Here is a 15,037-nt window from a genome sequence, read left to right on the forward strand (position 1 = left end):
CAGTCATAGACAATCAGAATTGTCCAGTGCCAGCAAGCGCGGTGATTGGAAAGTCAGTACTGACTGGCCAATCACAGCACAGGAGGCTTGCTTTGCCGGCATCTCCGGATCCGACAAGCTCATTTCTGTTAGAGAGCGGGTCAGAGTCGGAAGCTAGTGAAAAGACAGTGGAAAATAGTTATAAAAACTCCAAAACCCAGCGATCTGCCCCTTTTGTGCCCACTGATCACACCCTTTGGTGCCCGCTGGTTATCAAATATATAATTTCAGTTACCCAAAGTGTCCTTCTGCCGTGCTGTGATCTCTGCCCAGCAATCACCTGTCACAGTACCCGGTCGCCATCACCCTGCGGTGTCCTTAGATTGCCCACTGCCAGAGTTCCCTGTTAGGTAGCAATGCCACGTCTCATTTAGTTTTTGAATACAGCAGGGTCGCTGGTCTGTTCTTCCCCAGTTGGGAGCAGCGTTTATTTCTTGTTAAAAAAAAAAATTTAAGTGAAGGGGTGAAGTGCAGTTCATGCTTCCATCTTCATCCGTATCCAGTGACTCGGAGTCTGCACCCCCCCCCCCCAGTCAGGGCAAAAGAGCCATAGGTCCTGCTCTGCCTGAGCGGACATGGGAAGCTGCCAACAATTATACCACCCCCTCAGCCATTCAAATTGACACTACAGGTTTCAGCCTCATTGATTATTTTAAAGGTTTTTTTTCAGACACCCTTGTAGATTTAATGGTCCAGCAGACCAACCTCTATGTGGAACAGTTTATCTACCAGAACCCAGACTCTTTATGGGAGAGACCTAAATTGGACCCCCACAAACGCAGTGGAATTGCGGAAGTTTTGTGGGAGGAATTGCGAGGCCAAAGCTTATTTTTAAGCTTTGGCCTCGTAAAAAAGCTTAGTATTAGAGACTATTGGTCCCCTGATATTTTATACAACACCCCGCTTTACAGCACAGTAATGACAAGGATGCGATTCTAAGCCATCCTAAAGTTCTTGCATTACAATAGTCACTGCCCACCCCAACAGGACCCAAATTTTGATAGGCTCTATAAAAGAAGACCATTAATTGCCCACTACTCCCATAGTTTTTCCCAAGTTTATAGCCCCCAACAAAATATTTCGGTGGAGGAGTCATTGGTAACCTTCAAGGGTAGACTGCACTTCAGGCAGTATCTACCCAATAAAAGAGCCCGGTATGGTGTAAAACAAATTATGTGAAAGTGCCAGTTACACCTACTCTCATGGTTTATGAGGGGAAAGGCTCCCATATAGATCCCCCAGAATGCCCCCCCCCCTTCCTAGGGATTAGTGGGAAGATCATATGGGATCTTGTTCATCCTTTGCTGGGCAAAGGATTTAATTTATATCTGGACAACTTTTACAATAGTATCCCATTGCTAAAGGTTCTCTCGTCCAGATCCACCTTGGAGTGCGGAACAATCCGCAAAAATCAGAAGGGCCTCCCCAAAACTTTGCGGACACTAAAATTAGGAGACAGCAGAGCTGTCTGCAGTGACGATCTGCTGCTCCTGAAATTTAAGGATAAAAGGGACATCCTAATACTGACCAGCATTCACGACAGCAGAGGCAGTCTTGTCCTTGTACGCGAATCCACCACCCAAGTCCCCAAACCATTTTGTGTACAATAGTACAACAAATATATGGGTGGCGTTGACCTGTCTGACCAGCTCATAAAACCATGCAGCACCATGCGAAAGACAAATGTATGGTATAAAAAGCTGTCTGTGTATCTTACACAGATGGCTTTATACAACACCTTTGTCCTCTGCAGATATGCCGGCAGTGGGGATATGTTCCTGCAATTTCAGGAAAAAGTCATCAAGGCCCTGATATTTGCTGACCAGGAAGGGGAGGGCAAGTCATCTGGTTCTTCCGTCAGCAGGATAATTCCCGGCCAGCATTTCCCCACATTAATCCATCCACTTAAAAAAAAAAAAAAAAAAAAAAAAAAAAAAAAGCCCCCCCAAAAAAATGCCGTGTGCGCGCCAAGCGAGGCATTTGTAAGGACACCACATACCAATGTGAGACGTGTCCCACAAATCCCGGCCTGTGCATGAAACAATGTTTCAAAATATATCATACCTCCTTGGATTTTTTATTTATTCTTTATTCACTATTTCTGTCTCCCATATGGGCCAGGACAAATAATTTTTTGTTTTTACTGTACAGCCCCATTTAAAATTTGCTCATTTAAAATTTGTAAAAAAACAACCTAAAACAAAAACTAAAAATTCTTACTATACCAAGAACCCGAGGGAGTGTCTCTCACCTAGGTTGCAAATCTGGGTGAGAAGAATAAATCCAGATGAGATTGGTTGTCTCAGCAATTTTTTTTTGCTGAGGCCTTTGATTTATTTTTTGGGCTGGATTTTATGGAATGGTGGGTAAGTTGGTAGTGGGACCTGCCATTACCTCTCCCTCCATTGCGGGTTTTCCAGGTTGTCTTCGTTAGATACTAAAATTTAAGTATTTCTCATTATACCCCTAGAAGAATACCTAGAGGGTTGTCACTTCACAATTTAAAAATTCTCACTATACCCCTTGATGAATACTTTGAAAGGTGTTACATTACAATCTTAAATGTCTCACTATACCGCTAGATTAATTCTTAGAGGGGTTTAGTTTCCTAAATGGAGTCACTTTTCTGGGTTTAATATTTTGACACCCCAGAGCCTCTGTTTTCATGACACAGGGCAGTAAATGCCATTGTAGTAGGCCTCAGATGTTGCACGGTGCTCTTTAAATTCTGAGCCCTGCCATGTGCTCAGCCAGCCGTTTATATCCACAAATGGGGTATTGCCATATTCAGGAGAAATTGTGTCAAACTGTGGGTGCTTTTTCTCTTTTAACCCCTTGTGAAAATTATGAATGAGGCTAAAGCAACATTTTCTTTGAAAAAAAATTTTTATTTTCTTTTTTTTTACTGCCCAGTGTATGAAACACCTGTGGGGTCAAAATGCTCACTATACCACTTGAAAAATCCCTTGAGGGGTGTAGTTTCCCAAATGGGGTCACTTTTGGGGGGTTTCCACTGTACTGGTACCTTAGGAGCTTACCAAATGTGACATGGTGCAGAGAAATCAATCCAGCAAAATCTGCGCTCCAAAAGCTAAATGGCGTGCCTTCCCTTCGAGTCCTGTCACTTGCCCAAACAGCAGTTCATGACCACATATTTGGTATTTCCGTAATCTGCTTTACAAATGTTGGGGTGCTTTTTCTCATTTATTGGTTGAAAAAGTAAAACATTGAGGTAAAGCTACATCTTATTGGAAAATAATGTAATTTTTCATTTTCACTGCCCCATTCTAATGAAATCTAAAGTCAAAATGCTTACTACACCCCTAGATGAATTCCTCAAGGGGTGTAGTTTCCAAAATGTTTTTTTTTTTTTTTGGAGTGTTTCCTTTGTTTCGGCTCCACCAGACCTCTTTTAACCTGACATGGTGAATGAAATACAATCTAAGAAAAGGAAGACCCTAAAATCCACAATGCGTTCCTTTGCTTCTGGGGCCTTTGTTTCAGTCCTTTAGCACACTAGGGTCGCATGCGAGATATTTCTAAAAACTGCAGAATCCGGGCAATGAATATTCAGTTGTGTTTCTCTGGTAAAACCTTCTGTATTACAGGAAAAATTGATTAAGATGGAATTTCTGCAAAAAAAAATAATGAAATTCGCACATTTTCCTTCCACATTGCTTTAATTCCTGTGTAAAGCCTAAAGAGGCTCTGTCACCACATTATAAGTGCCCTGTCTCCTACATAAGGAGATGGGCGCTATAATGTAGGTGACAGTAATGCTTTTTATTTAAAAAACGATCTGTTTTCACCACTTTATTAGCAATTTTAGATTTATGCTAATGAGTTGCTTAATGCCCAAATGGGCGTGTTTTACTTTAGACCAAGTGGGCGTTGTACAGAGGAGTGTATGACGCTGACCAATCAGCGTCATGCACTCCTCTCCATTCATTTAGTCAGCGCATAGGGATCCTTTTAAACCTAACAGATTAACAATACTGAAGTGTTTAGACAGTGAATAGACATTCCACGGGATGTCTATTCACAATCTCTGCACTTCGTTACGGTTTCTGTGGTAGTTACAGCAGAGGAAGCGTAATCTCCCTGTAACCTGTCATCTACAGCGTAATCTCGCGAGATTACGCTTCCTCTGCTGTAACTAGCACAGAAACAGTAACGAAGTGCAGAGATTATGAATAGGACATCCCATGGAACGTCTATTCACGGTCTAAACACTTCACTATTGTTAATGTGTTAGTATAAGACAGCACATAGCGATCTAAAAGGATCCCTATGCGCTGACTAAATGAATGGGGAGAAGTGTATGACGCAGATTGGTCAGCGTCATACACTCCTCTATACAATGCCCACTTGGTCTAAAGTAAAAACACGCCCACTTGGGCATTAAGCAACTCATTAGCATAAATCTAAAATCGCTAATAAAGTGGTGAAAACAGATCATTTTTTTAAATAAAAAACATTACTGTCACCTACATTATAGCGCCCATCTCCTTATGTAGGAGATAGGGCACTTATAATGTGGTGACAGAGCCTTTTTAAGGGTGAAGAAAATTTCTAAATGCTATTTTGAATACTTTAAGGGGTGCAGTTTTTAAAATGGGGTGATTTGTAGGGGTTCCTAATATATAAGGCCCTTAAAGCCATTTCAGAACTGAAGTATTTCCTAAAAAATATGGGCTTTTGAAAATGTGAGAAATTACTGCTAAACTTATAAGCCTTGTAACGTCCTACAAAAATAAAAGGATGTTCAAAAAAAATTATGCAAACAAAGTAGACATATGGGGGATGTTAACTAGTAACTATTATGTGTGGCACAACTATCTGTCTTACAAGCAGAAAATGCAAATTTTTTTTTTGCACATTTTCTCTAAATTCTGATTGATATATTCAATCTTGTCTAAAAAAAAAAGATTGAATATATCGACAAAATTTTTTCACTAACATAAAGTACAATATTTCACGAGAAAACAATCTCAGAATCGCTTGGATAGGTAAAAACATTCCCAAGTTATTACCACATATATTAAAAAATGAGGCCCTGTCATTTGGTCCAAAAGTGGCTGCGGCGGCAAGGGGTTAATGATAAAATAGGCGACTCTGCTCATACTATTCCAGTTCATACAGCAAAGTCGACAAGTGAGCTATAGAAAACAGGAAATGTTATCTTATATTTTAGGATTATTTTAGTCACGTTTAAAATAAAAGCTTTTTAATGATATATTCCTTTTAAAAGCTGCAACACAGCTCAGAGACAAAAGACAGTGCTGTCATGAGTCACCCAGGAGCATGACATTTTTTTTTTTCTTTTTTGGACGTGAATAATGAGCAGTCATCTGAGAGTTATACAGGTGGTTACTGTATACAATGTTATTTTATAGTAGTGAAACACACCTTGTCTTTGTTTCCAGATACACCTCAGGCACATTCCCAGGTAAGGCCAGTAACATAGCCAGTGAACACAGGAGGAAAAGCCCAAGAGGACTCCATCAGCGAGTCATTATACACTACTGCTTGCTGTTACTTTCTGTGCCGGTCATAGCTAGGGAGCAAGATCAACCTTAACCTGTGCCAACAACGAATTTCCACTTTGCCCTTTTACTGAATGTCACATACATATTAAAGAAAAAAAAATATAAAATACAAGACAATTGACTTTGAAGTATAAAAAAAAACAAAAAAAAAAACCACACTAGTTCTCTTCAATTCTCCTATGACTGATGAGAACCACAGCCGGTGAATAGCCCTTCATTGTTCGTATATAAATATACACTACCGTTCAAAAGTTTGGGGTCACCCAGACAATTGTGTTTTCCATGAAAACTCACACTTATATTTATCAAATGAGTTGCAAAAGGACTAGAAGATATAGTCAAGACATTGACAAGGTTAGAAATAATGATTTTTAGTTGAAATAATTTTCTCCTTCAAACTTTGCTTTCGTCAAAGAATGCTCCATTTGCAGCAATTACAGCATTGCAGACCTTTGGCATTCTAGCTGTTAATTTGCTGAGGTAATCGGGAGAAATTTCACCCCACGCTGCCAGAAGCCCCTCCCACAAGTTGGAATTGGCTTGGACACTTCTTGCGTACCATACGGTCAAGCTGCTCCCACAACAGCTCTATGGGGTTGAGATCTGGTGACTGCGCTGCCCACTCCTTTACAGATAGAATACCAGCTGCCTGCTTCTTCCCTAAATAGTTCTTTCATAATTTGGAGGTGTGCTTTGGGTCATTGTCCTGTTGTAGGATGAAATTGGCTCCAATCAAGCGTTGGCCACAGGGTATGGCATGGCGTTGCAAAATGGAGTGATAGCCTTCCTTATTCAAAATCCCTTTTACCTTGTACAAATCTCCCACTTTACCAGCACCAAAGTAACCCCAGACCACCACATTACCTCCACCATGCTTGACGGATGGCGTCAGGCACTCTTCCAGCATCTTTTCAGTTGTTCTGCGTCTCACAAATGTTCTTCTGTGTGATCCAAACACCTCAAACTTCGATTCGTCTGTCCATAACACTTTTTCCAATCTTCCTCTGTCCAACGTCTGTGTGCGTTTGCCCATATTAATCTTTTCCTTTTATTAGCCAGTCTCAGATATGGCTTTTTCTTTGCCACTCTGTCCTGAAGGCCAGCATCCCGGAGTCGCCTCTTCACTGTAGATGTTGACACTGGCGTTTTGCGGGTACCATTTAATGAAGCTGCCAGTTGAGGACCTGTGAGGCGTCTATTTCTCAAACTAGAGACTGTAATGTACTTGTCTTGTTGCTCAGATGTGCAGCCGGGGCCTCCCACTTCTCTTTCTACTCTGCTTAGAGCCTGTGTGTGCTGTCCTCTCAAGGGAGTAGTACACACCGTTGTAGGAAATCTTCAGTTTCTTGCCAATTTCTTACATGGAATAGCCTTCATTTCTAAGAAGAAGAATAAACTGTCGAGTTTCACATGAAAGCTTTCTTTTTCTAGCCATTTGGAGAGTTTAATCGAACCCACAAATGTAATGCTCCAGGTTCTCAACTAGCTCAAAAGGAAGGACAGTTTTATAGCTCCTCTAAACAGCAAAACTGTTTACAGCGGTGCTAACATAATTGCACAAGGGTTTTCAAGTGTTTTCTAATCATCCATTAGCCTTCTAACACAGTTAGCAAACACAATGTACCATTAGAACACTGGAGTGATGGTTGCTGGAAATGGGCCTCTATACACCTATGTAGATATTGCATTAAAAACCAGACGTTTGCAGCTAGAATAGTCATTGAGCACATTAACAATGTATAGAGTGTATTTCTGATTAATTTAATATTATCTTCATTGAAAAAAAACTGCTTTTCTTGCAAAAATAAGGACATTTCTAAGTGACCCTAAACTTTTGAACGGTAGTGTATGGTAAACGATCTTATAGCAGCCAGTTGCATCATGTGAATGTTGCAAAATTTAACTGCATTCAGACAGACGTCAAAAGGAAAAAAAAGTCTGTCGACTGCCCTGATACCCAATGCACTTGTATTGGAGTATGTCTTTTGTAAGTTGCACCATAATGCAACTTTTGTTCATCTGTGAGTTGCAGATCCATTGAGTTGCATGTAAATTGTGACTCAATATAGACACATTGTTGTCGTATAGACCGGGCGAATTCGGGAATACAGAAACACTGAACAGATTTGTCCTAAAGTTCTGCTTACCTTTTATGGCATTGATGAGACCATTTCCATCTTTTATAACATCTTTAATGAATTTATTGGTCCTCTCCAGCTCTTGCTCATAACCTTTCAGACTGTCTCTGAACACCGGGCTGTCCAAGTAGCACTCACTGAATTCCAGGGGAGTGTGACCCATTGTTTCTCCTGAGAAAACAAAACAAGAAACGTTAGACGCCGATGATGTACAAGTGCACTGTGACACTGTTGTCGGCAAATTTAAATGCCAACAAGAGCACCACCTGCGTGAAGTTTGTGTAATCTCTTCTTTGTGAAGGTTTCCTTTGGAAATCCCAGTTTCTTCCCACAGAGTAAATATATGCAGGCATGTTAATTGGCTTTCCAGAAAATTTGCCCAAGCATTTATTCGTACCTGCCACAGGGAAATTAGACTTGTCACATGATGTCATAATATATTAGCTGTAACAAGGAAACTAAATTTTTTTGCATTTCTGTCCCATTATTTGGGAAACAGATGCAAGGTAAAAACTGGGATATATTTATGCAGTATTGGCCCCATGCACACGACAGTATTTTCATCTATTCAGAAATACTGACCGTAAATACGGATCAGTAGGCATCCATATTTCATCCGTATACACGGAAGGGTGTCGGTAAATACGTTCCGTATTGCATCCGTACATACGGATCCTTACAAAAAGAGGGAGGTTGCCAATGATGTCATCAACATGTTGCCTAGCAATGCTTCCGTAAATACGGACAGTTTACGGATGCACATCAGTAGCCGTCTGTATTTACGGAAGCTCCCATAGACTTCTATGAGAGAGTCCCTGCTGTAATTACTGACAAGAATAGGACAGGTTCTATGATTTTTTTTCAGCACGGACAGCCATCAGTAAAAATATTGAAGGGTCTCCGTGGCCAATAGAAATGAATGGGTCCGTAATTACGGTCAGTATTTACTGTCCGTAATTACTGATGAAAAATACTGTCGTGTGCATGGGGCCTCAGCTCAAGGCTCAGATTAGACCAAGTCTAGGAGAGATTTATCAAAACAGCTGCAGAGGAGAAAAGCTGCACATAGCGAACAATTACTTAACTGCTTGGGCTGGAATCCGATTGGTTGCTATATGTAAATTGTCTACTTTTCATTCGCACTACGATTTCATGTGGTTGCAAATTGTATGGATATGATAAAAAAAATCCAATAGAAGATCAATGTAATACAACTCAAGATATAAAACATTGTACTGTGTAACCAGGCATAAGATGGCAGAAATAATCGCTATTACGTGTGTCGATACAAAGGTTACGGCCGTGGTCTTGGACCGCCGCCGTTCCTTACCTTGCGACGGCTGTGACCACAGACCGTTGGCATCCCGCCAGCGTCTCCCTCCTAGGAGAAGCCAGCACTCTCTGCCGTCCGGCCCTGCTCTGAGTGTTATGGTGCGCGCGCACTCAGCCCCGGCCTTAAAGGGCCAGCGAGCACATGTTAAAGTTCACCAATTAACCCCTGTCCATCCTGGACCGTAAGAAGGCCTCCACACTTCCACTCCTTGCCTGAGCGTTGTTGTAGTTTTCCCATGATTGTATTGCAAATGGTCCCTTAGTGTTTTCCTGCTCTGAGTATTCCCGTGCCCTGCCTCCTATCTCCTGTATCCTGTGCTTCATTCCGGAGCCCGTTTAGTATCGGAGCCGCGCCTTGCCTCGCCTTCTGGAATACACCATGTCTGGTGACATCTGCCATCCCAGATACCATCCGCCACGTCTGGCGCAACCTGCCACGCCTGCTGTAATACACCACAGCTGGTGTCATCTGTTCCTCCTGTTACACCTACTGCAAACCGCCACATCTAGCTCCATCTGTGCCAGAGCCCTTGCCGCCGTCTGGGCTATCCCAGGTACCCTTGTGCTACACTTCTTTCATAGACTTTGCATAGACTCAGTTGGTCAGCTGCCTCTCCGCTATGGCAAAGCAGCCTAGTGGGTCCACATACCCCTAGATCGCGACAACAATATCATACAGCGCACACTACACCCCCTTGCAACAACCCTACCACTATGGCTCTTATTAGGAGAGGGAGAACGGAAAATAAATCTATTAGGCATATGAGTTTGAACAGGAGGTGAGGAAACTTTACTGAGGCAGGGAAAAATATGAAATACATTCTCCCCACAGAATTGATGAACATATTGACATGTCTAGATATTATCAAATCTATGGAGAGAATGTATTTAAAGAGAATCGGTCACATATTTATGCTGCCATGTCTGAGGGCAGAAGAAGCGACAAACACACGGATATCATAGTGCTGTTACTCATTAGTTAATGTTTTGTAGTTTGTAAGTATATGTACTAAACCAGGGGTCTCAAGCACGCGGCCCGCAGGCCGCATGCGGCCCCCTGGGCTGTCATCTGCGGCCCGCGGGACACAGAGCCGCTAGTATCGGCTCTGCTCCGACACTCTGGAATTCCCTGACATCGCTGCCTATATATGGACAGTGTGTCAGGGTCTTGCCCAGAGCGGAGCGCTGGTGTCGGCTCTGCTCCTGGACTCTGTGGAATTCCCTGACATCGCTGTCCACATATGAACAGCGATGTCTGGGGCTTCCCCAGAGCCAGAGTCCCGAGCAGAGCGCTGGTGTCGGCTCTGCTCCAGGACTCTGTGGAATTCCCTGACATCGCTGCCCATATATGGACAGTGTGTCAGGGTCTTGCCCAGAGCGGGGTAGAGCGCTGGTGTCGGCTCTGCTCCAGGACTCTGTGGAAATTCCCTGACATCGCTGTCCACATATGAACAGCGATGTCAGGGTCTTCCCCAGAGCGGAGTCCCGGGCAGAGCGCTATTATCGGCTCTGCTCCGGGACTCTGGGGAAGCTTCTGGCATCGCTGTTCATACATCGACAATGTCAGGGGCTTCCCCAGAGCAGGAGTCTCAGTGATGTCAGGAGCACAGCTGGAGTCCCAGGAAGAGCCTACTAGCGCTCTGCCTGGGATTCCAGCTCTGGGCAAGCCCCTGACATCACTGGGGCAGCCTCTACAGAGGGCACTGGGGCAGCCTCTACAGAGGGCACTGGGGCAGCCTCTACAGAGGGCACTGGGGCAGCCTCTACAAGTGAGTGTGTGACAGTATCTGAAGAGGACACTGGCATTATCTAGGGGTGTGTGGCCTTATCTTAGAGGGCACTGCGGCCTTATCTACAGAGGGCACTGCGGCCTTATCTAGGGGTGTGTTGCATTGTCCACAGAGGGCACTGCGGCAGCCTCCACAGAGGGCACTGCGGCAGCCTCCACAGAGGGCACTGCGGCAGCCTCCACAGAGGGCACTGCGGCAGCCTCCACAGAGGGCACTGCGGCAGCCTCCACAGAGGGCACTGCGGCAGCCTCCACAGAGGGCACTGCGGCAGCCTCCACAGAGGGCACTGCGGCAGCCTCCACAGAGGGCACTGGGGCAGCCTCCACAGAGGGCACTGGGGCAGCCTCCACAGAGGGCACTGGGGCAGCCTCTACAGAGGGCACTGGGGCAGCCTCTACAAGTGGGTGTGTGACAGTATCTGAAGAGGACACTGGCATTATCTAGGGGTGTGTGGCCTTCTCTACAGAGGGCACTGCGGCCTTCTCTACAGAGGGCACTGCGGCCTTCTCTACAGAGGGCACTGCGGCCTTCTCTACAGAGGGCACTGCGGCCTTCTCTACAGAGGGCACTGCGGCCTTCTCTACAGAGGGCACTGCGGCCTTCTCTACAGAGGGCACTGCGGCCTTCTCTACAGAGGGCACTGCGGCCTTCTCTACAGAGGGCACTGCGGCCTTCTCTACAGAGGGCACTGCGGCCTTCTCTACAGAGGGCACTGCGGCCTTCTCTACAGAGGGCACTGCGGCCTTCTCTACAGAGGGCACTGCGGCCTTATCTAGGGGTGTGTTGCATTGTCCACAGAGGGCACTGCGGCAGCATCCACAGAGGGCCCTGCGGCAGCATCCACAGAGGGCCCTGCGGCAGCATCCACAGAGGGCCCTGCGGCAGCATCCACAGAGGGCCCTGCGGCAGCATCTAAAAAGGGGCTGCCCAATCTTGACAGGTGTGCTAACTGAGCCGCCGGACTGCATTTAGCGACACTTAAACTGGAAAGCTGGATTGTTGAAATAAGCACGTGGAGAAATATCTCAAATTTTAAACCTAGCGCTATTATTATAGTAATATAGTGTTACAGTAGTTCAAATAACTAATTGATTAACAATAATTTTGTATTGTATCAAATTTGAAAGTAATGCGGCCCGTCAACTTCCCATTTTTTCTATATTCGGCCCACTTACTCGGCCGAGTTTGAGACCCCTGTACTAAACACTCAGTCAGGTATAACTTACAGTTATACTTTGCAGTCAGCGGTGCAAACATGAGTCCATGTATATTCATATAATCAACCCCCACACAGCCACTTAGCAGCCGCTGATTCACACTTGTCTACCTATGAATAGCAAGCATGGATTCACATGCAGTAGATTTGTTTCTGAAATTTCTGCGACTGAAAAATCTGTTTCATTCATTTGAATGGAACTTGCAGAAATCCATGTACCGTCTGCAGAAACAATTCCATACAGGTGAAAGAAACTGGTTATCAGATTAAGGGGATGTTAACACGGCTTATTTTCAGCCGTTTTCGGGCCATAAAATCGGAAGCAGAACGCCTCCTAACATCTGCCGATTGATTTTAATGGGGAAAAACAGCGTTCTGTTCGGACGGGGCGTTTTGAAAAACGGCCGCCTAAAAAAACGCCTGCGAAAAAGAAGTGCATGTCACTTCTTGAGCCGTTTTACATGGACTCAATAGAAAAACTGCTCCAAACAAACACTAGTTAATTTTAAAAAAAAGTCTGAAAATCAGGATCTCTTTACCCCTGAAAACTGCTTGATATTTTCAGACGTTTATTGCCAAGCGGAAAATATTTCTGCAACTAAATCTGTCGCCTGAAAAGCCACCCTAAGTGTAGAATTAACTGTGGAAAATCTGCAGCGTATCAACAAATCTCATCCCCACACTGCGGAAAAATCCCACCGAAAAGAACGCACATAAATTGACCTGCGGTGCGGTTTCTTCAACCGCAGCATGTGAATTAATGCTGCAGGATCGCAGCTCTTCTGTTGCGGCTTTCCCCCATTGAATTTAATGGGGTTCTTAAAGAGGCTCTGTCACCAGATTTTGCAACCCCTATCTGCTATTGCAGCAGATAGGCGCTGCAATGTAGATTACAGTAACGTTTTTATTTTTAAAAAACGAGCATTTTTGGCCAAGTTATGACCATTTTTGTAGTTATGCAAATGAGGCTTGCAAAAGTCCAAGTGGGTGTGTTTAAAAGTAAAAGTCCAAGTGGGCGTGTATTATGTGCGTACATCGGGGCGTTTTTAATACTTTTACTAGCTGGGCGTTCTGATGAGAAGTATCATCCACTTCTCTTCAGAACGCCCAGCTTCTGGCAGATCACGCTGTGACGTCACTGCATCGTGTCGGCCACATCGGCACGAGAGGCTACAGTGGATTCTGCAGCAGCATCAGCGCTTGCAGGTAAGTAGCTACATCGACTTACCTGCTAACGCTGATGCTGCTGCAGAATCATCTGTAGCCTCTGGTGCCGATGTGTCCTCGCTCGTCTGACACGATGCAGGACCTGTGAGTGACGTCACAGCGTGATCTGGCAGAAGCTGGGCGTTCTGAAGAGAAGTGGATGATACTTCTCGTCAGAGCGCCCAGCTAGTAAAAGTAGTAAACACGCCCCGATGTACGCACATAATACACACCCACTTGGACTTTTGCAAGCCTCATTTGCATAACTACAAAAATGGTCATAACTTGGTCAAAAATGCTCGTTTTTAAAAATAAAAACGTTACTGTAATCTACATTGCAGCGCCTATCTGCTGCAATAGCAGATAGGGGTTGCAAAATCTGGTGACAGAGCCTCTTTAAGTTGTGAAGTGGCTTTGATGGCCTTATATATTAGAAAACCTCAATAAGTGACTATTTTAAAAACTGCACCCCTCAAAGTATTCAAAAAAGCATTTAGAAAGTTTCCTAACCATTTAGACATTTCGCAGGAATTAAAGCAAAGTAGAGATGAAATTTACAAATTTCATTTTTCTTTTTGCAGAAATTCATTTTAATCCATTTTTTTTTTGTAACAAGAAGGTTTTACAAGAGAAATGCAACTCAATATTTATTGGCCTGCTAGCGTGCTTATGGACTGAAGCACAGGCCTCAGAATGAGAGGAGCACCTAGTGGATTTTGGGGCCTTCTTTTTATTACAATATATTTTAGGCACCATGTCAGGTTTGAAGAGGTCTTGGTGTCAACAGTGGAAATCCCCAAAAAGTGACCCCATTTGGGAAACTACACCCCTCAAGGAATTTATTTAGGGGTATAGTGAGCATTTTGACCCCACAGGTTTTTTTCAGAAATTATTGGAAGTAGGCCGTGAAAATTAAAATCTACATTTTTTTCAAATAAATGTAGGTTTAGCTAATTTTTTCTCATTTCCACAAGGGCGAAAGGAGAAAAAGCTCCACAAAATTTGTAAAGCTATTTCTACCGAGTTAAACAGTACCCCACATGTGGTCATAAACGGCTGTTTGGACACACGGCAGGGCTGAGAAGGGAAAGAGCGCCATTTGGAGCTCAAATTTATCAGGAATGGTTTGCGGAGGCCATGTTGCATTTGCAAAGCCCCTGAGGGGACAAAACAGTGGAAACCCCCCAAAATGTACCCCTTTTGGGAAACCATGCCACTAGATGAAATTATTTAGGGGTATAGTGAGCATTAAAATAAATGATCCAATTAAAAAGCCATGGATGTGTGATAAACTTTGAAGCACTCCTTTATACACAGGCCAGGTTTTTCGGGGCAGGTGGCGCACTGATAAATGGTGTCTCGTCTTCTCCCCCTTTTGTAACAGACTTTACACCTTTTTTGGGTCCTAACCTTTTTACCAGAGGAGGGGATTTCGCTGGGAAAGTGTTGTCCTGGTACAGTACGTGGACCATCGCTTCTAGAAGTACTGGGGCCCTCCCCTTCCTGGTTCCCAAATACAAGGGCCTTGATAACCACCTCCTGAAAATTAAGGAATGTCCCTGTCCGGCCTGCACATTGGTATAGCACGTAAGCGTTATACAATGCCATCTGCACGGCCAGCTTTTTATACCACACCTTTGTTTTCCGCATGGCACTGTATGGCTTTAGTACTTGATCAGAGAGATCAACCCTCCCATGTACTTATTGTAGCCGAGGATGCAATCTGGCTTGGGGGTCATTGTAGTGCTACCTCGGACAGGTACAGGG

General features: G+C 44.1%; 1 protein-coding gene across 6 annotated transcripts in view; it reads right to left on the reverse strand.

Annotated features, from left to right (window-relative positions):
• The window catches only part of OPHN1 (oligophrenin 1), a 268,324-nt gene that overhangs the window by 242,890 nt on the left and 10,397 nt on the right, over positions 1 to 15,037 (reverse strand). For 5 of the 6 annotated variants that reach the window (XM_075835642.1, XM_075835641.1, XM_075835640.1 and 2 more), the window contains exon 2: positions 7,736 to 7,897. In XM_075835642.1, the coding sequence (XP_075691757.1) occupies positions 7,736 to 7,889 (154 nt within the window). In that variant the 5' untranslated portion in view covers positions 7,890 to 7,897. Of the gene's footprint in view, positions 1 to 7,735; positions 7,898 to 15,037 lie in introns of those variants that run through there. The other variant, XM_075835645.1, reaches the window with a different exon arrangement.

The sequence above is a fragment of the Rhinoderma darwinii genome, chromosome 8, assembly GCF_050947455.1.
Source record: "Rhinoderma darwinii isolate aRhiDar2 chromosome 8, aRhiDar2.hap1, whole genome shotgun sequence".
Taxonomy (NCBI): Eukaryota; Metazoa; Chordata; class Amphibia; order Anura; family Rhinodermatidae; genus Rhinoderma; species Rhinoderma darwinii.